Here is a 27,057-nt window from a genome sequence, read left to right as displayed (position 1 = left end):
TTAGGAACAGCGACAAAGACTAAAGCTACTGATAGCAAATGCTACGGGCTATGCCTGAGTGTGAACGCGCATGAAGCAGCCTGCTCGACCCGAGCAGCTCTCTTTTTCTGTGATTTTACAGAAAAACAGGCATTCACAGTAAAAATGCCAGGGCTCATTCTACAGGACCAGGGCATTGCAGGAGAATGTATGAAGAAGAAATTATTATTTCTATACATGTTTTGGCTGTCAAACTTCCATAATGCCCCTTTAATAAAGACTAAATTATGACAAAAATTGACCAACATTTTCGTTGGTGAATAAAAGATGACAACGAAAATCCAATCAAAAAAACGGAAAAGACGGGACATTGGAAAAAAGAGCCAATCAGCTAATGGAACAGGCAGGACTAGACGTGAAAAGAACCAATCAGAGTCTGGAGCCAGCCGCAGTTTGAAAAAGCTAGCAGTAACAAGACATCATAGATTGTTATTTATGCTGGTAAAAGTCATGTCTAAAAGGAGAAAACATCCACGTCTGGGAGGAAAAAGTATTTGCTTGAGTACACATTCGGGGTTAACCCTGGTTTAAAAAGTGTTAGTGGTGTTGTTTTTGTGAGGAGAAATGTTCAGGTGTCCTACTTTGATAAATCAGTCTAATAAAAACTCTTAATAAATACACCTGGATACCATTCTTACCTTTAGTTTACCTCCACTTTTATGTTATATATTTTAATTTTTTGATGGTATGATGTCATTTCTTGTCTTGTTTACAAATATTACTGTACATTATACAGATTTGTTTATTTTATTAATATGAGAGGCACAACTTCAAACTGTCAGTGTTCATTTTGGTATTTTCCAATAATCAATGTTATAGGAATTATAAATATAGTTTTATTGATCCAAAGTGTGAAATGTAAATTTTACACATTTTGTTAGTTTCAAGTAGGCGTAGTTAACATTTCCTTTACATCAGAAGAAAATTACAAATATTTAAGTCGACTAAAGTAAGACTAAAATTTAACAAACTAATTGGATGACTAAATCATGACTAAAATTAAAAAGAATTTTAGATTAAATAAATACTTCTTGTCTAAATAAACAGTGTTGTTAAGTTAGGGAAGCGTAATACACAGGTTTTATTTTTTGCTAAGCCTGTCCCCCTTCCCGTGGAGCCACATGCAATTTGAACTGAGCACCACTCAGCATTAGACACCAAACGAAGTTAGACATCCACTCACTTAGATGTCAGTCAGAGCGGGCACAAGCATTTGAGGATGTACCTGGACTGATCCAGAGTTAATGACCTTTTTAGTAAAACTAGTAAGTCTTTAAAGGTGTTGAACACTGAAAAAAAAAACATTTTATATCTTTATTCTGGTTATAATCAATCACTGAATTTAATATGCAGGCTGAACACGAAAATAGTCTCCTAACACTGGTTCTCGGGGTCCACTGTCCTGCGTGTTTTCCATGTTGCCCTTTTAAACAACGGTGTTTCCCTGCTGCCACAGGAGATATTTGTGGAGATAAAACATCCACGTTGCAGGACAGTCACTTGTAGAGTCACATTGTTGTTATCCAGTCTGAGGCTAGATGTTGAAAATATCAGGAAATATGACTCCAGATCCCTCCGCCTGAAGCTCAGCTCCGATGTGGCCTCTTTTAGCTCCTGAAAATGGCGTACTGGTGCTTTTTTTTCACTCAAGAACGACTTTGAAGGCATTCATTCCTACTAGAGACTAACGCAAATATATTGTTTAAACAAATGTCCCACACCTTTAAAAATATTAGTGGTGGGACTTCAGTAAAAAATTAATCTTAATTTTTCAGAGGCTTTGCAATTAATTTTTTTAATCTAATTTGAACCATTTGGAGAAGGCTTTGTGCAGCGGTTAGACTACCATCAATGCAAGATCTTGGTAAAAAAAATGCAATACTGAATGGAAATAAATCTTGTGACATTGTAGAAGCTTCTCGAAACAATGCCACGGCATAAATCATTTATCTTCGGGACACTGACTTCAAACTTATCTCCAGGTTGTGTAAGGGCTAAGAAGTAGGGCAATTGAGTGCTGTGCCAGGTGACCAAGTCTCCACGTTCACCTCACCCTAAACCCAGATGGTTTAGGGTGAGGTGAATGTGGAGTGGAGACAAAAGAGCCAACCAGTTCTCAGCTTTACTTGGAAGTCCTTCAAGACTGTTGGAAAACCATTGTGAAGAGAAAGTTATGAGTGTGGTAATCAAGAATCAAAGCAAAAGGGTGGCTATAATAAAAAATATATAAAATATGTTTTGAGTTATTTCACACTTTTTACTTTACTGCATAATTCTGTTTGTGTTTGTTGATATGTTCCATGCTTTCCATTAGAATCTACACTATAGTCACAAAAATAAAGAAAACCCAAAAAATGAGACGGTGTGTCCTATGGGATGTAAGAAAATATCAATATGGCAATCTATTGTGATATTTTTTCCTGCTATATTATATCATTTCATTTATTTATAAAGCCCCTTCTGTGACCAATGCAGACGCCCAAGGTGCTGAACACAACACAATAAAAACTTAAAACCATCAGAATAAAATATAACAATCATAATATATAATCAATATATCGATATTCAAAAGCCGTGTATCTAATTTTTGGAAGAATTTACATGCAAACGTGTGTATTTTCTTTTCTTTTGGTGCAATTCAAACACTGACAGCTAGTTGGCAGCAGTGTGCAATGGGATTTGTTTCCACCATTGAAATGTAAATTCCTCTATTATGATTCAGATACCTCATGTTAAACATGTTAAGTATCAGTTCAAACTGTTTATTGAATTGTCCTACAATAAATTCAATCTAAAAAAAATCGCTCATAGTGTCTGACTAAATGTATCGCAATATATTGTATCATCTCCCCTGTATTGTGATACGTATCGAATTGTTTTAATTTCACCAATACACATCCCTAGTGTGTCCAAATATTTTACTGGTAATGTAATTATTTTAATCAGTGCACAGATAGATGTGCTGTCAACCACTGCCCCAACGTCGCTCTCGGTTTGCCAGGCGATGCCTCCTTTAGGTGCATGTTTAAAACAGGACGGATGGGAAGTGAGAGTCCACCCAGGAGGTGACTGAACTTTTAAATTTAAAATCACAAAAATATTTACTGTGTGAAATATAATTTAATATATATATGACTTTATTTCACAGTTATTTGAAAATTTTAGTGTAATTTCAAATTTCATTCATGGTAAATTCAAACTTTTTTCTAAAACTACCTCAGTTTCGAGCCCCACGGAAATAACATAACCAGTCGGGCTGATTCAGTTCCGGTTCGGTCTCAGATTACAACTCAAGCACTCAGCCCTGCAGTACCACATGAAGGCGGAACCACTTGGTAAATGTGGAGGACACTCACTCTGACAGATCTGGATGCTGCGCTGGTGCCGCCGTCAAAAAAAACAAAACTGCATTCCGCTATAATCGATTATGGCGTACTCTTCTACTATACAGAATTGTTTATGTCCGCATCTCGATGCATCGATTATTTGATTATTTTCCTCAGCTGTAATGGGGACTCAGTCACTTGTGGGCTTATTTACAACCACCAACAGTTAGGTTTAGTTTTTGTAGTCTCAAACACACATTGGAATGAACCAGCTGTCTCTGCCACTTGGCATCTTTAATAAACATACATACTGCTGTCATACTTTACATTGAGGTTTCTCCCAATTATTTCCATGCAAAATAGTACAATCATACATGCATGTAGTCATACAGATCCCCTACCACCACCTCCACCACCACCACCTTGTTTATGATGTGATATTTCTACATGAGCTGGCTTCCCTCTACGGTAGGACGCTGACTCACGGTGGCTGTAATTTACACCTTCCTGTTGTCCGCAGACATAAATGCCACCAATGCTGTTGTTATCATGCCCTTCCCTCTCTTTCTGCACAGCCTGCTGTGTTCTTTGGCTCAGCCTTTTTGTCATGCTGTCGAGATGTCAGCTTGGGTCCGTTTTCAACTGGGGCAAGGTTATTTAACACCACCTTCCTTTTGGCACCAGTTGTAAATGGAAATGCTTTTTAACCAGTTCCAGCTTTAGTCTGGAGTCATCTGATTAAGTTGTGAATCTAAAAAGGGCTTTAAATTGACTATAAAATACTTCTAAATCTCTCTTTCTTAGATCCAGCTCAGGACAGGACCCTCTCCCGATCTGTTTCCCCTCCAGAGAATGGGTTCAAGCAACACCTGGAGAGCAGGCTGTACAGCAGCCAGGGAAAAGGCCCCATCAAGACAGAGCGAATACCGACACCCGGCAGCCGGTCCTCCCAAGAACTGACTCGCTCCTACCCAAAGGTCCAGGTCCTGCCCACCATGCCCTTGGTAAGAACTAACAATCACGGCTGGAAACCCAACACCCATTCCAACGGATATGACACAGACAGCAGCCAAGATTCCCGAGGGCAGAACGGAGGGACCAGAGGCAACCGGCCGTGGAAGCCCACGCGGGAGGTGCTGAACGTCGACAGCATTCTGAGCACCATCGATGAGGGAGGTTCATCTAGAGAAGAAAGGAGGCACCACAGCCCTCGGGGGAGACCCAACAGTCAGTCCCCATCAAGAGAACAACATTTAATATGGGGGACACGGGAAGAACACAAACCCAAGAGCTTGATGACAATCTACGAGGATGAGCAGAGGCAGGACACCGGGGGCAGTCGGAGCTCGCTGGACTCCGATGGTAAGGAAAGATCAAAGAACCCGGCCACCCTTAAAGTCCGCAGCGAAAACTGGAAGATTCAGAGAACTGAATCTGGATATGAAAGTAGCGACAGACTGAGCAACAGCTCGGCAAACCTGGACTCTCCAGTGGTAGAAGGCCTCTCTTCCAAAGACCTCCGACCCACATCTGAGCTGCATCCAGTCAGGTAAAATAACCCGTCAGCTGACTTAATTTCAGAAATAACTGACATGGTTCAATTGCAGTGTCAGAAATATCATGTTCATTTAATGACCTGAGCCTCAGAAGCTCAGTTTTTAAATAATTCAACAACACAAACGAAACATTTCCAATAATATCAACGAGACCCATTTAGCATAAATGCACACCAGGCAGATACTCGAATCTTATTACGCTGGGCTGTCAGTTGCTGGCTTTATTCTTCAGGTCTCATTTGGAGATAATGATCCCAACTAGCTGACGCCTCCTGTACTCAGCAGAGACAAGAGCTGAGAGCTGACTCCCCAAACCACAAAGACTTCGTCTAGGGCCTGTCCATTGACAGTATATCACAAAAAGTGCCTCTTAAGGTGTTCAGTCTTTAAATGGAAAATGAAATGAGTTTGTGACTGGCAGTTATTTTAAAAATGATAGAATTTTAAACTATAATTATTTTACTGCAACATCCAAAAGACTTTTTAGGAGATGCTAAGTGTATTATCTAAACAACAGAAAACTGGATTTTGCTTGTGGGATTTGGGGATTATAGAAATCTCATAAAACTTAAAATAAACTTTTATGTTGTTCAAAGTTAACAAACTGTTCAAATAATTTTCCAAATTAAATAACTAAAGATTACTAAATTAAATATAATCTTTAGTTCATATTAAAGTTTATATTAAACCTAAATCTCAATGAAAATTTCTAATAGTAATATTATTAAGTTTAAATTAAACAGAAATAAAGACTGAACAGCAAAAGGCCACGTCCCAGGAGGTTATATTTTATTATTTTCAGATATTAGCTTTCTGCTAATCTTTAGTAATGCTCACACTAGGCCTATGCATTAAGCACTTATTTCTGTTGTGATACCACAACGTTTGTCTTTGTCGTCGTCTTCCTCCGGTTATCCGGGTCTGGGTCGCGGGGGCAGCATCCCAACTAAGGAGCTCCAGACCGTCCTCTCCCCGGCCACCTCCACCAGCTCCTCTGGCAGGACCCCAAGGCGTTCCCGGACCAGACTGGAGATGTAACCTCTCCAACGTGTCCTGGGTTGACCCGGCGGCCTCCTGCCGGCAGGGCATGCCCGAAACACCTCCCCGGGGAGGCGTCCAGGAGGCATCCTGACCAGAAGCCCAAACCACCTCAAATGACTCCTCTCGATCTGGAGGAGCAGCGTTTGTTTCTCTGGCTGCTTAGACCTTGTGCACCAGAAAAAAGCAGTGGCTTCAAAAAACAGACGACACTATTGTTTTATTTATTTTTTTCTGTACATTTTTTAAACCTTCAAAGTGTCATGATGACCATTAGAAATTGTTATTCTTAAAAATGTTTTCATTACTCTGATGCTTATCCTTCTAATAGATGTAGCATTTGGTTCAGATTGGCTCAGTGTTTCAATGGTAACACCTGAAGTTTTATAAAAAATGGGGGAAAAAATACCACCAAATATATAACGGTTCAATTTATACAATAACCGTGATGTGCATTTTTGCCTTATCACCCAGCTCCAGCTCACTCCAGTGCTATTGATTTATGCAACATAAATAAAAATTTAGACTGAAATGTTGAGGGTTAATTTCAAAATGTTTTTCTCAGATTATATCTAATTCCTTCAATGCATTTAGGTTATTTTTAAAACAAATATATGTATTTTGTGTTTTAGGGATCACTTTCTTCAGAGGGGAAGTGATGATTTGAGGACTGATGCATTATCGAGTGGTATGTAATTTTTATTTATTTGTTTTATATTTTCAACAGAAAAAAGCAAAGTATCACTTGGCTCTTTCTTTTACTTCATCTTCACACAATATGTCTATCTCTCTTACTGATGCTACAAATTTTTGCAGAAAATTAAACCAACTGCACATTTTATGGTTTTATAGTAGGAGTGGGCATTTACAAGAATCTGGTGATATGATTTGTATCACAATACAGGCAAGATGATACAAAACATAGCACAATACAGAGTATTACAGTACTAAAAGTTAGACAATCTTTACATTTTTAAAAGGTGTGGATTACTTGTTTAATCAATACATTTGCAGTGGTCCCTAGAAGGAATGAATGCCTTTCAGGCAGAACCCAGGGCACAAAAGAAGCCCACAAACCCGTCTCAGCAGGCCAAGTCTGCGACATCACAGCTGAGGTTTAGACAACGGGTTTTGGAGTCTTATATCCTGATATTTGGTCACCTTGCCCTTGGTTGGGTAACAGCAATACGACTCTTACCACTGACTTGCAACATGGATGATTTAACCCCCACAAATAACACAACTACATGTTGTGAAGCTGCTAATGCTAATGGTTAGTTTAAACTAGCCGAGACATTCTCTGCTGTTTGCTGGACGCTAAACCAACAACAGCCTTCCCCGTTGTGAGTCCATGAATGCAAATTCACAGTGTGACGTAGATCTGTCAGACGTTTTCAATCCTAGAGTTTCACCATCTGTTTTCAATCAGAATCTAATGCAGGAGATAGGTGTAGGAGACTATTTTCATGTTCAGCCTGCATTAAAAACTCAGGGTGACTAAATATAATCAGAAAACAACAGTTGAAAAGTGTTTTTTTTTTCAGTCAACCACACCTTTGAGGCTAAATATAACTGGAAAACTCCAGCTAGAGATGAAGACACATCCAGTGTTATCCACGAGGAATAGTTGTTTCATCAGAACGTAGGCGGCGAAAACTGCTGCCCCCTAGCAGTCAGTTTGATTTGCACTACACAAGAGAAATACAGTTGATGTTTGCTTGTAATTATGTGATATTTTATTGTATCAGTGTTTCCATATATCCCTATCATTTTTGGTTTTTAGAATGAAACCGAGTAAAAAAGGGTTTGAGTAAAACAGATTTTTAATATTAGAGCCAAAGGCCTCGGTTCTGACATTGAAGATAACTTATCTCTCCAGTAGACCAACTTGTGTTATTAGGACCTGCAGGGTTAAGATAGCAACAAGCAGCATTCCTTGATTTATTGTCCCATCAGCGGTGTTAAGGTCACAGCCTGATTGGAGGGATACAGTGTGGAAGTGTGTGGCTCCTTGCTGGCTGGGTTTAACTCCTTCACTCCCTGAATTATGTTTGTCTTGTTGCCTCATGCAGAAAAATCGTGCTTCAGGAGCTTTTAATTGGTTGCCTCCAGTAAAAACATCTTCGTTCAGCACGTTTTTAAATCAATGAGGGACAAATAGCGGCTTGTGCTGTTAAGTAGAAAAATAATGAACAATTAGCTTTACTTGTGAAGATGCATGTTGTCTTAGACTGGATTAAAGGTGTAGGAGACTATTTTCATGTTCAGCCTGCATTAAAAACTCAGAAAAAAAGAAATATCTGTTAGAATACACATTCCTTTAAGGAGGAAGAGTAGATAGAATTAATCCTGATTGTGAGAGCTGGCGATAAGTGAGCTTGTGAAGCACCCCAGCTGAGCCCAGCCAGGCAGAAAATGTCATGTCAGAACCTACGATTCAAATAAAATGTTGTTTTTTAGTCAGTGCAGTTCAATTCTACATTCTTCCCCACTTTATTTTTATTGTGAGGTAAATTTAGATTTAACAAAAGTGCAGAGAGTTTGGAGAAACAGGCAGAGCTAATTGAAAACAGTGAATGATGTTCTTTCTGGCTCCTGCACCTTTTTTAAAACGCAGCTTTAACATATCTTTAAAGCATTATTTCCCAGAACAGGTCAGGACCCACCTGTCTGTCTTGAATCACCAAACCAAGGATCTCAAAATGATCTACAGAAATTACTATTAAAATTATTGTGACTGGTAAAACGCTACTATTTTTTACAGGTTAAATATTTTAAAATGAATGGGGAAGTGGTGTTGCCTCCCGTGTGTCGAGCCCTTTATAAATACCAATATAAACCGATAATATGTGCAAGATCCACACCCAACAAAAGGGACTGACATCACCACCCTCTTGGTCTGCTAGGCAGTATCTCTTTTTGTTACAGGAAGTATCTAAAATTGTCACTGGAAGTCATTAAACTTATCAAAACCACATTCAGACGCAATCTCAGTGTTCTACGTACCCAAGCGGAGACGCCCTTTGGATCCGAGATGTCAGGGGGGGTCGGAGACCCCGGTACCGGAGTCTGTAGACTTATAAGCCATTCCCATCTGTACCTGGTCGGCTCGGCCCGGATAGCATAGCTTGCTTACATATCTTGGTGGCCTGCCTTTTTTCAGGGTGCAACAAGACTGTTTTTCAGCCATCTTTCTGAGGTGGTCTGCTTCAGGCTGACCAGGGCCAACACACCCACTGCTGACTGACAAACCGGCTTATCAGTCAGCAAATTCACACCTTCCATTAGAGCAAGCCACTGATTGGTGGGTAGAATTAGCCCACATGGGCTTAAAGCTTGGTTTATGCTTGACGCGTCCGCGAGGTTCGCACAGCTCCGCGCGGCAAAATTGCGCCATTTTAACAACCACGCGCCTCCGCACGGCCCAAACTTTCCGCACCGCGCACCTAGGACATTTTCTAACCATGTGGACGGTCAGACGTGGAAAAAACATGGCAGACTGGCAAGAACTAGTATGGCAGAGGTTCGTAAATACAGACATTTGTATGATTCAGCTCTCAAAGATCATTGTGATCAACACGTTGTTAATCATTCTTGGAGAGAAATAGCTCGCACTGTCGGAAAAGACGAGGACGCTGTTAAAAAATGCTGGAATGCCATGTTGTGAACAACAGTTTCTACTTCTACTACGGTTTAGTGTTGGATGCATGCCGTAGAGCTCCACGCTGCCCCGTTCAGTTTGGGAGAATATTGGCTCACCGCAGAGACGAGCTACATGAACCATAAACGCTGCGAGTTGTGAAGCGCGTTCCATCCGCGAGCCGCATCACCAAGCGGAAAGTAAATGTGTCAAGCATAAACCAAGCTTCAGGCATGCTCAGTTCATTATCATTCATTATCATGCTGATTACCTAGAAGCTGAAAATGTCTCTGACTGCATTCCTTGCATACCTAAGCAAGGATGTTTGGAATCAACCAGGCCAGGCTGGGGCCGACTGGAGCTATCCGGGCAGGGCCGACCAGGTACAGATAGGAATGGCCCATAACTCCTCGTATGACTAGGTCAGTCCAGGGTCATCTTCCAGGTAACGACAGTTGGAACTAGTTTGCGTCTCAGGAATAACTCTTAAGGAGTTGTAACAATATCAGCTTTGTTCTGCAGGAAACTATCTTGTTGCATCAGCTTCGCAGGTGCAAAAAAGGTTAAAAAGGTTTTGACGGCGTGTCAAAATCTTTGCTGGTTAAAGAGGTTTTGCTCAGATGGCCGGTCTGAAGCTTCCTCTCGAACTCGAGAAAACTCAGAGTTCTCTAGTTTTAATAAAACGATATTATGATTGAATAACCAACCAGAAGTTGACAAGTTTGAAGAATATTACGAAGAATTTCAGAGACACACCCTCTTTGATCCGGAGTCTCTGAACTTGGCAAAAGGTAACTGTGTCAAGCGTTCACTTAACTTTACTTTGTTTTTGTATGAGTGCAGATGGTGATGACCTCATCAAGTAAACATGCTAAACATATATCATTAAGCACAGATTAACGAAACATTTCATTGTTTTATAATTATTATAAGTAGCAATAAAGAAACGTTTCTTTAATGATTATCTTTAATTTTAAAATCTTCTTTTTTCTTTCTTCAGTGAATCGAGGAGTTCATTTAATGAGTTCCTCTGTAATGGGGACCTTAGTAGGCGAGAATGTTATTGTTTGATTTTATTATCTCTTTCAGGGCGTCAGGCTTTCAGTCTCCTGTGAGGGAAACTATTGTAGGTTGGAGTCGTAGCCAGGGCAAAATGACCTGGCTGTGGACTTGACCTGTGGGTCTCAAAATCAGGCCATTTTCTGACGTTACACTACCAAAACACTCCAAATTTGTTCCTGAAAGTCTCCAAAATCTTCCTCGAAATCTCTAAATTTCTCCCCGAAAGCCTTTAAATTTCTTACCAAAATTCTCAAAATTGTCCTCAAAAGCAGGTTTGAGTCTCTGGGTGATGCCACATTAACCTTTCAAGCCTGGGCGTCCCCTAATTGTGGAACAAACAGGTGTAGCAGCAAAATTTCTTGCCAAAGCATACAGAAAATATCCCTGAAAGTCTTTCTCTCTAAATTTCTCTCTCCAAATCTTTTTTAATATCTTTCCAAATTAATACATTTTTCGCCAAATATCCCCAAAACTCTAAATTTCTGGGGTTAATTACCCATCGTTCCGGTCATGATTGAGTCATCTTTTTCTCCGTTTCATAGTTTTTATTAAAATATGTATACAAAATTACAAGACAGAATATACATTCGTTTTTGTCGTGAACATATACAACCTTGTTTTTACATTTTGTGAGTCATCTTTTTCTAAAGTATCTATAGAAAATTAAGATTGAAAGGGCAATTTCATGGAAAATCCACTTTTGGGAGCTTTTTACCATGTGGTATTGTTATTTCCTCATGAAAAAAACAAACATGTTTTTGGCAGCATTTATGCATTTCCCAGTTTCAGCTGCAAATTTTGAGTTTTATTTAGAAAATCCTGTAAAGCATCAATAGAAACAAATTGCGTCTTCAGGCCTTGCTCTTCTCCTGGAAACTAGTCTCTGTTCTGAAACCTGAAGCCGTACAGGATATGTATCTTATCCTGCTTCTTGCTTTACAGACTCTGTAGTCTGGTGGTTAGAGTGCCAGACTGGCATGTAGTTTTGTGCAGGATCTAACTTTTGTCTTCAGCACAAGTAAGGACACATTTTTTTGTTTTTTTTTAGCCAGTGTGAGGTGGGCAGAGTAAATCAACTGAAAGGCTTCTTAAAAATGACCATATTAAAAGATTTTTAGAGACACAAAATTTTTAGCAAAAAATATTAAATCTAAAATAAATTAAAAAAAATGCGTCTGCTTCAGCTGCTGACACCACCGGGAGTCGAACCCACGCCAGCATATGGCAAAACAAGATGAAAGTTAGTCACTTTTACCCATACAGCAGGCTGGCCTAAGACGCGGTTGTAGGTACATTTTGTTAGAACAAGCGTAGGCAGAGCTTCATTGAAACAAACCATTTTATTTCCGGTTATAAATTTAGGCTGCCAAAAATTACTTGCATTTAAGATAAATGACATCTCAGTAGTGCCATTGGTAATATTTCATCATGCACTGTGCCTGTGTTTGCTCTCAAAGGTTTAAAATAGCATGAAATGGACTTTTTAAAAAACATCACAACACACATTAGAAAAAGAAGAAGAAAATATCATTCCTTTAGCGCCTCTCAAGATAAAAATCATGAGGCACTTCACAAAAACAAAAAATATAAAAAATAGTAAAAAATATAAAAAAGCACTTAGAAAATATTTAAAAATATATTTAAAATGAGCAAGAATAAGCAATTGTGATTTAAAAGAAAAAATGTTAAGAAAGAGAGAGTGAATAGGAAAGAGGGAAATCAGTGGATCCTGAGGAAGGTGGAATAGGTCGGGGGAGCAGAATAAAGAGAGAGTGGTGAAGAAGGTCATACAAAAGCCAGCTTAAAGTGTCTTCAGCTGCTTTTTAAAGGAGACCACTGAGTCCACTGATCTCAGGCTCAGGGGGAGAGAGTTCCAGAGTCTGGGGGCCACAGCAGCAAATGATCTGTCACCTTTGGTCTTTAGCCTGGTGCTGCACAACCAGTAGGCTTTGATCACTGGACCTCAGGGACCTGCTGGGGGTGTAGGGACTAAGAAGATCACCAATGTAAGATGGTGCTTGTCCATGTAAGGCCCTATAGACCAGAACCAGGATCTTGAAATGAACCCTGAAGTTGACTGGCAGCCAGTGAAGCTGGAGGAGAAGCGGGGTGATGTGGGTGTGTTTGGAGGACTTGGTCAGAAGCCAAGCACAGGCATTCTGAACCACCTGTAGACGGTTCAGGGAGGCTCTGCTCAGACACGTGAAAAGAGAGTTACAGTAGTCTAAGCATGAGGAGATGAAGGAGTGGATAACTGTCTCAAGTTCAGAGCGGGACAGAATGGGACTCAGCTTAGCAATGTTCCTGAGATGGAAGAAGGAAGAGCGAACAAGAGAACTGACATGAGAATCCAGGGTGAGAGCTGGGTCAAAGGTCACGCCAAGATTCCTGATGGAGGGTTTGGTGTGAGAAGCAAGCTGACCAAGAGAGTCTCTGACTTTGGGAACCAGCTTGTCTGGGGCACAGATGAGGATCTCAGTCTTATCTTCATTCAGCTGTAGAAAGCTCCCAGCCATCCAGGTTTTGATAGTCCAAGCAGGTGTGTAACAGCTGCAGCTTCGACACCTCATGGGGCTTAAAAGTTTCTTAGTCAGTCACCTCCATTGTCTTATTCTTCAGGCAGTTATTTTCACCTGATGGTGTCCACCTGAGGATTTTCCACATGGCAAACTACAGCCCACTTTTGTGTTTAGATATAAAAACATCCTATTGTCACAGTTGCCTGCCAATGTTGCAGATCAGCAGTATCAGATTGTAAATGCCCACGCGGACTTAGTGGCTTAAAAATGCAATGGTGTTGTGGAAGGGGATCTAAAGTCTGCAGTCTGACCCCGGTGTAATTGCATGCCAGCACAAAGGATTTAGCTGCTAATGCTCTGGGAGAGAGCGAGAGACGGAGAGAGAGGGGGAGAGAAAAAGCAAAAAAGAAAAACTGTATGCTGACACATCACAGATGGTCATCAGCCACTCAGTCTTATTTGTCCTGTTAGTCAGCTGTTGCCCCTCCCTGTTCTTGTAAATCACACCAGCCGCCCCCCTGGTTTCTAAATGTATTCTCTGACCTGTAAAGTGAATCATAAGTCAGATAAATCCCATTAGATGAGGACAAACCATAATGCTTCCATTATGTCCTCTGTACTGTCTTTTAGCCACTTTATAAACCAGAGTTGTTAAATCACTTTGACGTACTGTAGATTTAGCTGTAAGCCAACGCAGCCCAGATATGAACCCAGACCTCCTCAGAGGGGTTGTGTTCTGTGGCTGGATCAGACATAGTGGTACACAGGGGGCCTGAGGGCACTCTGCCAGACTAGTTGCTCTGGTTCTTCCTGTCCTTCAGCATGACCCCAGTTAGGTAACATGCTGGAGAGGCATTGGAATAAAAATGTGTGATAATTAGCCCTACTTTGACCCTCTGTCACACTTTACCAGGTTTTAGTAAAGGATTTAATTCTATTTTATTTTGGGCTCAGGTGGACAAGGAAGGGAGTCCCCAGATCTGCAGGACTCCAAATCCCTGTCTGCTGAGTACTTGCAAAGGTAAGAAAATTACTTACACTAAATCATAGGGCAGAACCACTTTTGGGAAAGAATCAGTTGCAGTTTTATGGAAGAAATACAGCCTCGCCAGAATATGATTTTTTTTTAGACATTGAATGTTTATTCTGTGAAAATATGTATTAGATTTTTTTTACTTTTAATACACCACCAAAAATTCAACATCAGAATTTCAACGTAAAATTTTCATCAGCCAAAATTCAACATCAGAAAGTGACCATCAGAGGTGCAGACCCAACCGAGTGACGATTGCGTAGGCTTGGTTTACGTAGATATTTTGTTGAAATGTTATGGATGAAATTTTTGCTGCATTTTGATTTACAATTTTCTTCAAATCAATTTTCAGCACAATGACAACAATGTACAAAAATCTTTATAAACATGACAGGAAGTGACATATCATTAACCCTTTAGCATTCTAACATCCCGCACATGGGACAAATCACATTACAGTCATGGGACCTGGGGCCTCATTTATCAAAACGTTCGTACGAACGCTCCTTTATTCCTTCCTACAAATGAAATTTGTAGTTATGAAACATGCGGCGGCCTCTCGTACGCACGTTCCTACGCAATCGTCTGATGATAAATCCCACCTATGCATACCCATGTGCTTGTGTCCGTTCACCCTCATTTACATACAGAAACGCCCTCAATTAACCATATTTGGTCTTGCTACTTCCTTAGAATGCGAGGGGATTCCCCATTTTTTCTTCTTCCTCAAAACAAACGACTATTGGCAGCGAGATTGAAACACTGGCTGCCGAAGCGCTAAAAGTTGTAGAGGCTACAAACGCGGTCAGGACAGAGGAGAGGTTCCCGTCGGGAATAAATAAAAGATTGAATCTGATAAATCGTAGAGTAACGTTGTCATCTACGTTTTACATTTAAGGAGTTGTTCTGTTTTATTTAGAAATGTTGTCTGAGAGTGCAGCATCCTTGCGCTGTCATTCAGTCTGGTTACTTTGGCAACGCGGTGTGTATGATGGTGGAGCAGAGGAGGTTCTGGAGGGTTCTCGTAGTTGTAAAATAAAATATGAAGTGGTATCACATTCTTGCGGTTTGTCTCTCATGCCACAAAGGGTCCAAATCCACAGTAAAGGAGAAGGATTTCCTTTGAGATCAGAGCGCTCACAGAGAACGCGTTCCCTCCAGAGATCTGTTAAATCCTCAAATCACACAGATCAGCCATGATAGAACTTCAGATTCCTGTCGGGCGTGGGTGTCTTTTATAGGTTTTTGCTCAAATAATGAGACACCGCTGTTTTCACCACCTAAATAATTATTTATTGGGTAAATAAATATAATTTGTGGATTACTGAGACATTCAGAGCTGCGGTTCCTCCTACCTGGACGCTGTCCGTACGCATGGGTTCAGATTTTCTTACATTTAGGAACATTCCTACACACAAATACAAATTGGTAAAATACCACACTATGCATAAATTCGTGCCTACGCACGAAATACGTACAGATATGTGTGTAAGTATGGTTGATAAATGAGGCCCCTGGAGTTTAGGCTATCACTTGAATGCAAGAATGAAATCTCATGGTGAGAATTTAATGTTTTCTGGGCTGCCTGAATGTTTTCCTCACAAAAACTCTCATCCAACACCAAACACAGACACATTTTACTTGCTTAATTTAAAATAACGAAACAGTCCTACTACGGCACAGTACTGGTTTACTGGGCCATGCATTCATGTTTGTGTTTTTCACCCTTTAACAGAAGAAGAGCCTTCAGATACACACCTGGACTTGTGGAGAAGAACACAGACCCAGACAGTGAACAAGAGGACAGCAGCCCGGTGAGCCCCGTGGTTCCCTTCTTAGCAAAAACCAGCAGTTCTGAATGGAACAGCTCAGATGACCTCACCGGACCCCTGTCTGAGCAAGAAGATACTAGTACTGTAGACTTTCCATCACACAGCTATCCACCTCCTTTACCTCCGAAACCCTTTGGTTCTGACTTGTCTGGCATCCGTGCCGTACCGCCAAAACTGCCGGTCCGGCTGAGCCCCCGCACGAAGCCCAAGAACGGTCTGCCCATTCCCTCAAACAGCATCGTGCAAAGGTGGATCGAAACGCCCACCGAACACAGACTTTCATCGGATGCCAGCTCCAAATCTGGCTCCTCAGACCAGGACAGGAACGATCTGTCTGCCAGCGAAGGTGAGGACAGATTACCGAGTCCGAAACCCAGGCCGGGTGATGGTAAAGACTCCTCGTTGTTCACGGAGAAGGTTCTGCCCACCACTTTCTTCTCAGTGGACGGCTGCATGACGGACAGTTACCGGGCCAAGTACCACAGGAGGCCCCGAAAAGGGGAGGATCACACCTCATCGGGGGAAAGCGACGTGGAAGGAAGGGGTTTTGATGTGACCAATCAGTACTTTGAACCTTCACGAAGCAAAACAGAACAAGGTAGGTAAAGGCCAAGTCAACAAGACCACACCAGATACAATGAGCATCACCCTCACGTCTGTAAAATGTGTGTGTTGCAGGTCAGTCAGCTCCTAAAACTGTTGCAAAGTGGAATCCGGTTACCACAAAAGGCCTGGACGAGCACGGTTTTCTGTGACGGCGGCAGAAACGTCGACGGGCCTTAAACTTTAAACGTACTTAGACATAAAACTGGAAGCCAAAGAGATTGTAAAGTGAAGAAGGGGTGTCTTTATTTAACCACGTGGCTGCTGGAAGCTTTGAAAAATCACTTTGCACGAGTGCTAGAAGGGTACAAAAATAAATGATGTGTAGAATGTTTAGCCTGACTTTTGGAGAATGTGTCTCGTAAAACCACTTTACACGAGAGATGTTTGTTTTATTTCTGGTTTTTTTCCCATTTAATCACTTTTATTTTCCTGTTTCAGTGTTATGAGGTGTCTGCTTCAGTTCGGTCTAACTTATGAGTCACTTAAGGGTTTTATAAACTATAAAAGACAAAATGTGGTTTTTAGTGATTTTTTTTGTGTGTACTAAAACTGTCAGGCACACTCCTAATCAAAATGAACTCGAGGATGTTGCTAATTCCGTCTGAAGTCTTAATTTGGGATTCATTTTAGCTTGTGACCCTAACTAATGCTAAAAAAAAACATGTTTTGATGAAGAAATCTTCAAAAATGTATTCTGAGGTGTTTTACACCAAACTAATTATCCATTTGTATTATTGCTGTTTTTAGTTTTCACTTGCAGGATTTTTTTATTCTTTGTGGAAGCAGTTATTGATGTGATCGGTGACAGAAGTCAGTGTCTTCTCTCCTGGGTTGGATGTTTTGTACATGCAGCAGACTAATGCACAGTGCCTTTTATATTTTTCTATGTGGAGGAGAAAATGAAGCTGGAGCCCTGATTTGTACAGTTTGATTTTAAAGAATTTTTGTATTGTTTAATTTTATTTTTATGACCTCATGGTAAATAAACAGTTTTATTTAATCATATCTGTGTCCAGCCATGATGTATTTCAGTTTAAAATGCGTTGCTTTCTTATTTTTATGTAAATAAGGGAACAGTTGAATAGAATGTGGTGATTTGCTGCCACCTGCAGTACCAGTTAGACCTCTCTATCTACATATATATATCTCATATATCTACATATATATATATATAGATATATATAGTACTGTGTGTATGTATGTATATAAATATATCCATACATACATACATACACACAGTACTATATATATATATATATATATATATATATATATATATATATATATATATATATATATGGGTTAGGGAAATCAGTGGATCCTGAGGAAGGTGGGGAGAGCAGAATAAAGAGAGAGTGGTGAAGAAGGTCATACAAAAGCCAGCTTGAACAAGTGAGTCTTCAGCTGCTTTTTAAAGGAGACCACTGAGTCCACTGATCTCAGGCTCAGGGGGAGAGAGTTCCAGAGTCTGGGGGCCACAGCAGCAAATGATCTGTCACCTTTGGTCTTTAGCCTGGTGCTGCACAACCAGTAGGCTTTGATCACTGGACCTCAGGGACCTGCTGGGGGTGTAGGGACTAAGAAGATCACCAATGTAAGATGGTGCTTGCCCATGTAGGGCCCTATAGACCAGAACCAGGATCTTGAAATGAACCCTGAAGTTGACTGGCAGCCAAAGTGCAATTGTCTCTCTTCTTGTATGTTTAACTTATAAAAAAAAATGTGAGGAAGAGATGGACAGATTAAATGCTGGAGATGCTCTTGTAGCATTAAGGATTGACTACTTATTTATTAAATGATCAATAAGATGTGATGTTCCATATCAATATGAAATATCAATCTGATTGGTCTTTGAATGTTTAATCAGAAGACTTTAGTTTCTTGGACTTATTCAGGGAACACACATTAATTCAGACAGTCCAGAATATAGTTTATAAAAAATATTTTAATTCCATTTTATAAACTAAATGACGTGTACATGACAGAGTCTGAATGAAATAATGGAGAGGAAGCTAGATGCTTTATTATGTATCAAAGTGGTAAAATCAATTGGGCTGTATCAGAATCAGAATAGGTTTATTGCCATTGTCAGTGAACAAACAATTCACAAACTAGGAACTTGCTTTGGTACTAATGTGCTACATATAACATGAATAATAAAATTATAAATAGAATAAAATATAATAAAAAACTAGAATGAAACTTTCAGCGATAAAAAATGGTATGGTTTGATAAGTTAAAATTGATTTATAAAACCATCCGACGCAGTCATACAAAGTCTACGCACCCTTTGTGTGACGGTTGCCTGTCAGCATTCTGGACGAAGGCGGCCCGAGTGGTGAGGTTCACTGGAAGTCGAGACCACAGGAACCTAAAGAGGCATGGTTCCCTTTGAATTCAGATTTCTAGTCCAGTTATCAGGTGCAACCAGGATGTGCAGGTTAGAAATTCTGTGTGAGGCGTGTTGGGTGGAGCTTAAAAAAGCCGTTGAGTTGGCTATCACTCGCAAGCGTTGCAGAGAGGCTTTGACCTTGGGGTCAAAAGAATGGATGGTCTCAAAATGCTTGTTCACCCGAATGGCCTAATCAAGTGAACGGCGAAGACTGACTAGATCAGGAAGTGTTCTAGCTTTTATTAACTTTTGTTTATAAACTTAGACAAATCATAATGTCACACGTTTAAAGGGTATTACCAAAATACCTCAGATATCACGCTTTCCCTCAGATATTCAGAGAGGTTAACTCTCAATGTGAAGTTCAAATGTTTTTACACATTAATGTGAAGTGAATGTTAAAACCTCAATATTAATCTTATGATGTATGAATATACTGATAGATTCACTTGTTAAACCAATAAATACTGACCTGGTGTAGCTTAAGGTCTGAAATTTATCATTGTAGGAAAAATATTCATTTTAACACATCACTGATTAATGCATACATTATTCAAACACTCTGGAATTTAAACGTCTTCGTCATTCAGCACATTTCATTATAGAACACTTATGCAATTATCAAATTTTAAAAAGTCATTTATGATTCAAGGAAGATTAACTTTATTTAGAGTGAGTGCAGAAAGTCTCGTCTCCCACGTGACTTTTGTTCCAGTCATGATAAGGCAGCTGAGAATTATTCTCTCCTTTATCTGGTAACAAGGTCTTGTGCAGTGCTTCCTTGTTTGGAGGCCAGACAGATGGGGCGTTTGTGTCTGCAAATTAAAAAGTTAATTTCTGGTCATTTTTGATGTGAATACTTGATTTTTGGGTACACTACACTCGTTGACTCTAAAATTTCCCAGTCTTGGCCTCTATTTTTCTCTTGCCCAGGGAAACCAGCAAGAAAATCTCTGGCAGTCAAAATGCCTGCCTTGAACCAAATAACTAGAAATTTTAATTTGTCTTTTGGACCGTAAACATTTAATTTATTTTAATGAAAGTTTACACTGGTTTCAGAGGAGTCAGTGTCTATTTAAAGTGACAGTGTGTAGTTTTAACCATTAATCTCTGGAAATGTCCATTGAAATGTTGTTGTAAATGAATTAAAAGATACCCAGTTGTTGAAAAATATTGATGGTTTTATAACTTATAACCATAAAATTCTGGTCTAAAATACATGGGAGTGGGTCTAAGTCTCTGGGCGACGCCATATTGGATGCCATGTTTCCTTCTGTGGAAGCCTGTGAGGACAGAATGCATTTACTGATTTGTAACAAATGGTTACAAAACTTTCACCATTAATAAACGTTCTTTTACACATTTACCTCCTCACTCATTGCCAGTGATGAAAGGGAATCTGATGTTCTTGTAATTTTGCTGGAGGTTGCACTCCCAAGGATTTTCGACCCTAATGGCCATCTGTTGGTAAGGTCTTACTTGAACACAAAAATCTCCGCGAGCAATCAAAAAACTCCAGTTGCCTTCTTTCAAACTCCTTTGGAACACAATAAGTCATTCACACACACCCACACACACACACACACACACACACATTCCCACACTGGTGGTTTTGAGCTACAATGTAGCCACAGCTGCTTTGGGGCACACTGACAGAGGTGAGGCTGCAGAACACTGGCCCCATCAGCCCCTCCAACCACCACCAGCAGTCAAGGTGGGTTAAGTATCTTGCCCAAGGACACAGTGACTGCTCAGACAGACCTGCAACCCCCTGGTTATGGAACAGGCACTTAATTCATCTGCCACTGTTGCCTAAAAGAAAACTAAGTATTTATAAGTATATATATACTCATGTATATATTCTTCCGGCTCTTGGAGGGTGCAGACGCTTTTTTTCCTCCTCTCCTCCAATTGTTTGAATCTGATTTCTGAGAAACTGTGTGATATTGATGAGTTTCTTATTTTTGGTTTTTGCTTTTCTCAATTTGAAAGAAATATTGTGTTTAGAAGAAGAAAAAATATATAACACCTCTAACTGAAAATCACGTAGCGATCCACAAGAACAATAAAAATTAAAGAAATTAAAACTGAAAATGTAATATTCAGAATAGTTTTGTGAACATGTTTTCAGCTATTTCTACAATTACTTTGGGTAAATTTACCATTTGTGTCTTTTCCCCAACAGTGTCAAAATATGAAGACTCAGATTTTTAAAGGACTTACCCATAAGGTTTTTCAAACTGAAGGGGGAAGCATCAAATTCTCCATCCAGGCATAAAAATGCATCAGAACTCTTATTTTATTTTCAATCATTGATGGAAATATTTCTTCATTCCTGGTCCAAGACTCTTCATAAAAGCTGGAACTGTCTACGCAATTAAATATAACCTAAACATCTGTTTGTATTCAAATCCTCAAGGCAACATTAGGGGAGAAAACAATGATTTAGCAAGCAGCTTCAGCCCAGAAAATAACACCACCAATTTTTTTTACTGGAGAACAGGAAGTGAGAATCCTGACAGTGAGTCCGCTGCTCCTCCTCGCATGGAAGGCTGTTCCAATTGCAGTTTTGTAGTGCTTTAAATTTCATCTGTCTTCTGCAGTCTGCTGTGTCTCCCCCAGCATCCGTCAGACAGGACTCTGCCTGTCAGAACGAGCTCCTCCTCTGCAGCTGCCGTACTTCATTAAGGCCCATCAGCAGAGCTCAGTGCTTCACTGTCAGAGTCAGACTTGCGTTTTTTCATCTCTCCTCCCTTTGCACTCGTTCTGTTTTTCCACTCCGTCTTTCTCATTCAAACCGTCCCTCAAGCTCTCTTCATTCTCCTCCTGATTTCTCACTCTGTCAACTTAACTCAGTCGCTTCCCACTTCCTCACTTCTCTTTGCTCTTGAACGGCGTCATTGTTCCTTCTTATCAGACGATAAATCATCATCAGTGTTGTATTCTGCAATAATACTCAACATTTTCTTCTATTGTTTCAAATAAAACTAGAATTACAAGTGTGTAGCGAAGATAAACCATAAATCCAATATGCATTCAGAAACATCTTTTTATTTTCCTAACTTAAAAAAAAGAACATGGGTAACGTTTCCTTTTACAGTCCCCTAATTTCTAAGTACTTACATGGTATCTACACAGTAAGTTAAAGTGTATTACTGTGTAATTAAAGTGTATAATTGAAATGAAATGTAATTATTGAGTAATGCAGTCTTAAATGAGAATGATTAATAAAATTTAAAACTAGACTTGAACCTGAGTTACATGGCTTAAGGATTAAGTACTTAGAAAAAACTATACACTTTAACTTACTATGTAATTACCGTGTAAGTACCTAATAATTAGGGGACTGTAAAAGAAAGCGTTACCAGAAGAACATGTTGACACATTTCTAGGCATTTTACACCCTCAAGGTTTTCTGTGCAGTAATATTAACTGAAAAATTTTTGCAACATTTTTGAAGAGAAGTTTGTGTTTTTTGTATTTTTTTTGTTGTTAAACGATAAAAATTTCTTACATGTCTGTGTTTTACGTCTAAAGTTATAATACTTTGTCTTTGTTCTATTTTAAAAATGTGCAGCACGAACATTTATCAGCAGTCATCGTCATGTTTCTAAGGGTTCTACTTTTATTTAAATTTAGAATTACAGGTGAAACTGGAAAAGTTGGAATATGGTGCAAAAGTTTATTTCAGTATTTCATCTTAGACTGAAAGACCATCTAAAGGCTCAGGAACCCTTTGCAGGTGTTCTGGGTTCATTGACCTGATTGTGAGTCTAGATTATTGAACCATTTCACAATATTTCTAAGTGTCTGAGATTATGAATGTGATGTTTGCATAAGCTGTAAGCCATAATCATCACAGTTATAACAAATAAAGGCTTGAAATATCTGGCTTTGCATGGAACGAGCCAATCGCATATATTAGTCTCACCTTTTAGTTGAATTTGTGAAACAAATTAGATTTTGCACCACATTCAAATTGAGTTTAGCGTGTGCTGCTTTTAAAATAACAACATATTTCTATATTATTGATATTGGGTTTTTAATTTGACTGTTCTCTGGTTTGACAAAAAATAAAAAGACACTAAACAAAGTGGCCATTCGGAGTGATTTTCTGAGGCCCCATATTGGATTTCTAGAAAAGTGGAATTCTGTCTCTCCAGCAGTTTGTTGATGTAGATCAACACTTATTAACCTTTAGACATTCTAATTTTTACTATCATCAGACCTATTTTTAGGATATTCAATAACAAATAAAAAATCACGATAAAGTTAGTTTTGCATAAAACAATTTTTTGTGGTCCAAAACTTGACCACCCCTGACCTATGGGTGAAACTCTTTGTCTATGGGAAACTACAGGTTTAGTGATGTTTATTAACCTGACAACAACGTTCCTGAAGGCTTTTTCCCGTTTTCACTTGTGTGTGTCTTTTGTGTGCAACATGGATGTAGTTTTAGGGGGACAAGTCACCCCCCTCCACTTTTTCCAAAGTGAATTCTTGTCCACTGCACTTTTTACTGTCCAAAAGCAATAATACTGTATATTACACCAACACTGGCTGAGCACTAGGACCAAGCGAAAAACAGCCACTTATGTTGAAGCCTGTTCCCCATTACAACCGTCTATAAGCTCATCTATTGGCTCTGCTGATTCTTGCTAATGTGTGATTGGCCGCTCCTGCCACCTGTGTACTTGACAAATCTGCATTAATGACATTTCGTAAAAGAGCCTCTAGGCTGAAGTTTTATGCATACCTTTTGTATACTTACAAACACACACCCGCACACACACTCTCCCGATCTACATCCACGGTGTGCAAACAAATAGAAACCTTAACTTAAATCTCCATCAATGATAAAACCACCCCTCCTTTCCCCCCTAATTACTTTCATCACTAGCATGCTCCCGTATCCTATTCCTTTTATTAATCCATGTGCCCAGTAGTGTATACAGACACAGGTCTTGAGGCCATTGCTCTTGTTGTCTACCTGACAAGCAGCAGGAATAGAATTATCAAAGAAGCGCTTTGACTCCAGGCAGAAGAGGATGTGAAACCAGATAGCTCCGGAAGCTTTGAGAAATAGGACATCGTGAGGTCGGTGGGAAACTGGGAAGCTGGGGGAGTCTACATTTTACTGTGAATTTTCCACCCTAGAATGGGTGAGGATATGCTGAAAAGTGAAAAGCATCTTGGACTTTTTAAATTAATAGTGCATCTGAATTAAATATCTAATTTCTGCAAATATGAAATAATAACTTCGATATGGAAGCATGTGTATTCTCATTTGTTACCACTAGGGGGCGATAAAGTACCATGTTTCTCCATTTTCTGACCCAATCCACTTTGTTTTGTTTTGGGGGTTTGTTTGTTTCTTCCACTCATAAACCTTCTTGTCATTTTCCTCCATGAAATAAAATCACTACCATGAACGCATGGCTAAATGTCTTTGAGGGAAATAAAAACAAAACTGGTTTTGTTTTCCTCCTACAGAGCTGAAAGCTGAGGAGCTACGAGCTGTGTATGGCATCAGACACAAAGTAGAGAGCTATCAATCAAACCTAGATGCTTTTTGATTGCATATAAGACTGGGCTTTCTCCTTTCTTCGGTTTTTGCTTAAATCTACATACTTTTAGTAAAACAAAATAAAAACTTTTCAACTCATTTTGCCGCTTTCCCTACCTGCCTGTTTTTATTGCCTTTTCCCAGTTTTCCCTGTCTGTATAAAAAGCCTCACACCACCAAGATTTGTTACCTGCAATAATTCTAATATTACACATGACTGGAGCTTAGACTCTGCGGTACATTGGATTAGACAGATTCAAAAGAATGATATACTTGACTTCCTAATCAGTGCCTGCTGGTTACCCCTCCTCTCCGTGACTTTTGCGTGTTTTTAATTGCGATTTAAAATTCTAATCCTTTCTTTAGCTGAGGAAACATTTTCTTTTGTACATCCCTCCTATAATCTAGCTGCCTTTTCACAGAGACCACACTGATTCCATGTTACAGCTTTGACCCCGGCAGAAAGCTCATTTAAGAAAACGTTCCCATCCTTTCTGTGCCTTGATCCCTAAGCCGAGCAGAGTTGTTAACATGAACTGTACAAATTCATACAAATATCACATCCGCTGTCATTTTATTCAAAAGACAAGATATTACTGTCGTTGCGGAAGGATTTAACTTAATTTCCCTTTCAATTCTTGCTTTTTATTCAGTTTGATTTGTTAGATATGTGTCAGTAGATGTTATAAAAGTATAAAAGAAAGCTTCTGAACTCTGATCAGTTTGTATTATTTTCACAACATGTTTTTTACAGCACATGAATATTTATACAATTTTTGGGGGGGAAATGTTATTTTTTGCTTTAAAGGGTGCTTGTTCAAATACTGTTTAATTTCAAATTTATTTTTGGAACTTTATTTTGATTTAAAAAATAGATTTTCCTACTGCCTTTCAAAAAAAACCTGACAATACAGGTTTTGGGCACAGGTTTTAACATTTATTATTTAATTTGCTTGTTGTGTGTTTTTAATTACACCTACGTACAACTTCATATATGTTACAGAATGTGTTTTATTGTTGTTTTATTTGTAATTCTCCTTTTTTTTTCATTAAATATAATTATTATAAACAGGGGTCGGATTACATTTGACTCTAGGGGAGCCTTTTGAGAATGCCGTAAGAAAGGGGAGGGGACGTCGCCCGTCAGATCACCTCCAATAAAACCTCAGTGAGGACATGGGGAGGGGGGTCGTCCATCCAATCACTTCTGCGGGCTCCCCCTGGGTGTGCCAGTTGAGGGTTTCCGAGGGTACCCATCACCCTTTCAGGGGAGCTGGGCTCCCCCTAGCTCCCCTATAATTAAAACCCTGATTTTAAAAACTTAATTTGTAAAAAAAAAAAAAAAAAAAAAAAAAGCCAGGTCTCTAGGATTACTTGAAAACAATATGAAATACCGTAAACCACTGTCTGTGCACTGCTCTTCTTAAGCTGGACATGTTGAGTATAATATTTTATTTTAAGGTATTTGAATGCTAATTAAAGCTCATTTTAATGGTGAGCCATTGAAATGAAATTTAGTTTTTTTTCTCAAACCATTTTTTTGGGGTTAAAAAGGTCTAATGAACATACAAAAGTGAAGATGCAGTGTCTAAATGAGTGGTATTTTATTTTTAAGTGCTTTATATAACAGTTTAACATTAGTAGTTTTGTAAAGCTTTTATCAGCATGATGATCATTAAAATTTAAAAGTTCGCCTTTTTTAGCTTCATCATAGACATTTTGAAGAATCTGATGGTACACTTGATAGACTGTCTGGTCAAAATGGGGCTTAATTGCTTCTGAGAGATAGTTTAGACACGTATTGGCTGATGGAAGAACCATCCTCGGTAACTGCCTGAGATTACTTGGTAAGCACAGGTTCAAGTAGAAGCTCGCTGGATGCGGAGAACTCAGCGGTTTGTGTCTGAGAGTCGAAATGGGGCGTGACGCATCGCAACCTGGTACTTTGAGGAGCGTTGGACTTTTTTTTGTCGTCTCCCTGGAAACCATAACTGCTCTGCCACTGGCAGGCAGCCCGTCATGGATTCAGGTAAAGCATCTTCATGTGAAAAGCCAATCCGTAGTAGAAACAGTGGGGGGGTGCAAATGGCTCTGAAGTCTGCAGGCTTTAAAGTGTTGATAACGGCGGATTAGCTCTGCCTTCTCCCTCAGGCAGCTTGACAACAGTGTGGTCTCTGCCTCCTTCTGTCTGTGCTCTATACAAAGATACACACACGTGTGTGCACGCCTTTGTAACTTTTTGCCAAACATTTGGTTCAAAGAAGAAAAAGCCTCTGCCTCACTGAAACCTACTCAAACAGACAATATGATCACATAATAATCTTATTTATTTACCACAACTTTCTAGCCTAGTGAACTAGACCAAATTCTTGCTTTGCAAAGAATGGTCTAGGCATGCTCCATTGGAACCTCAGCAGCTCCTACCAGGACTCTGGCTAGCCAATCACA

At 39.5% G+C, this 27,057-nt stretch overlaps 1 protein-coding gene across 1 annotated transcript in view; it reads left to right on the top strand.

The window, feature by feature from the left end:
* LOC107377452 (inactive ubiquitin carboxyl-terminal hydrolase 53) overlaps nucleotides 1-17,132 on the top strand; it is a 46,030-nt gene extending 28,898 nt beyond the window's left edge. Inside the window, exons 12-16 of the mRNA XM_015947028.3 lie at nucleotides 4,170-4,914; nucleotides 6,592-6,647; nucleotides 14,135-14,201; nucleotides 15,949-16,643; nucleotides 16,724-17,132. Coding sequence (XP_015802514.3) covers nucleotides 4,170-4,914; nucleotides 6,592-6,647; nucleotides 14,135-14,201; nucleotides 15,949-16,643; nucleotides 16,724-16,800 — 1,640 coding nt within the window. The 3' untranslated portion in view covers nucleotides 16,801-17,132. The remainder of the gene's footprint in view (nucleotides 1-4,169; nucleotides 4,915-6,591; nucleotides 6,648-14,134; nucleotides 14,202-15,948; nucleotides 16,644-16,723) is intronic.
* Nucleotides 17,133-27,057: the final 9,925 nt, after the last annotated feature.

This window comes from Nothobranchius furzeri, chromosome 2, assembly GCF_043380555.1.
Source record: "Nothobranchius furzeri strain GRZ-AD chromosome 2, NfurGRZ-RIMD1, whole genome shotgun sequence".
NCBI lineage: Eukaryota > Metazoa > Chordata > Actinopteri > Cyprinodontiformes > Nothobranchiidae > Nothobranchius > Nothobranchius furzeri.
Note: the sequence above shows the minus strand (reverse complement) of the source record. Positions and strands in the feature narration are given on the sequence as shown.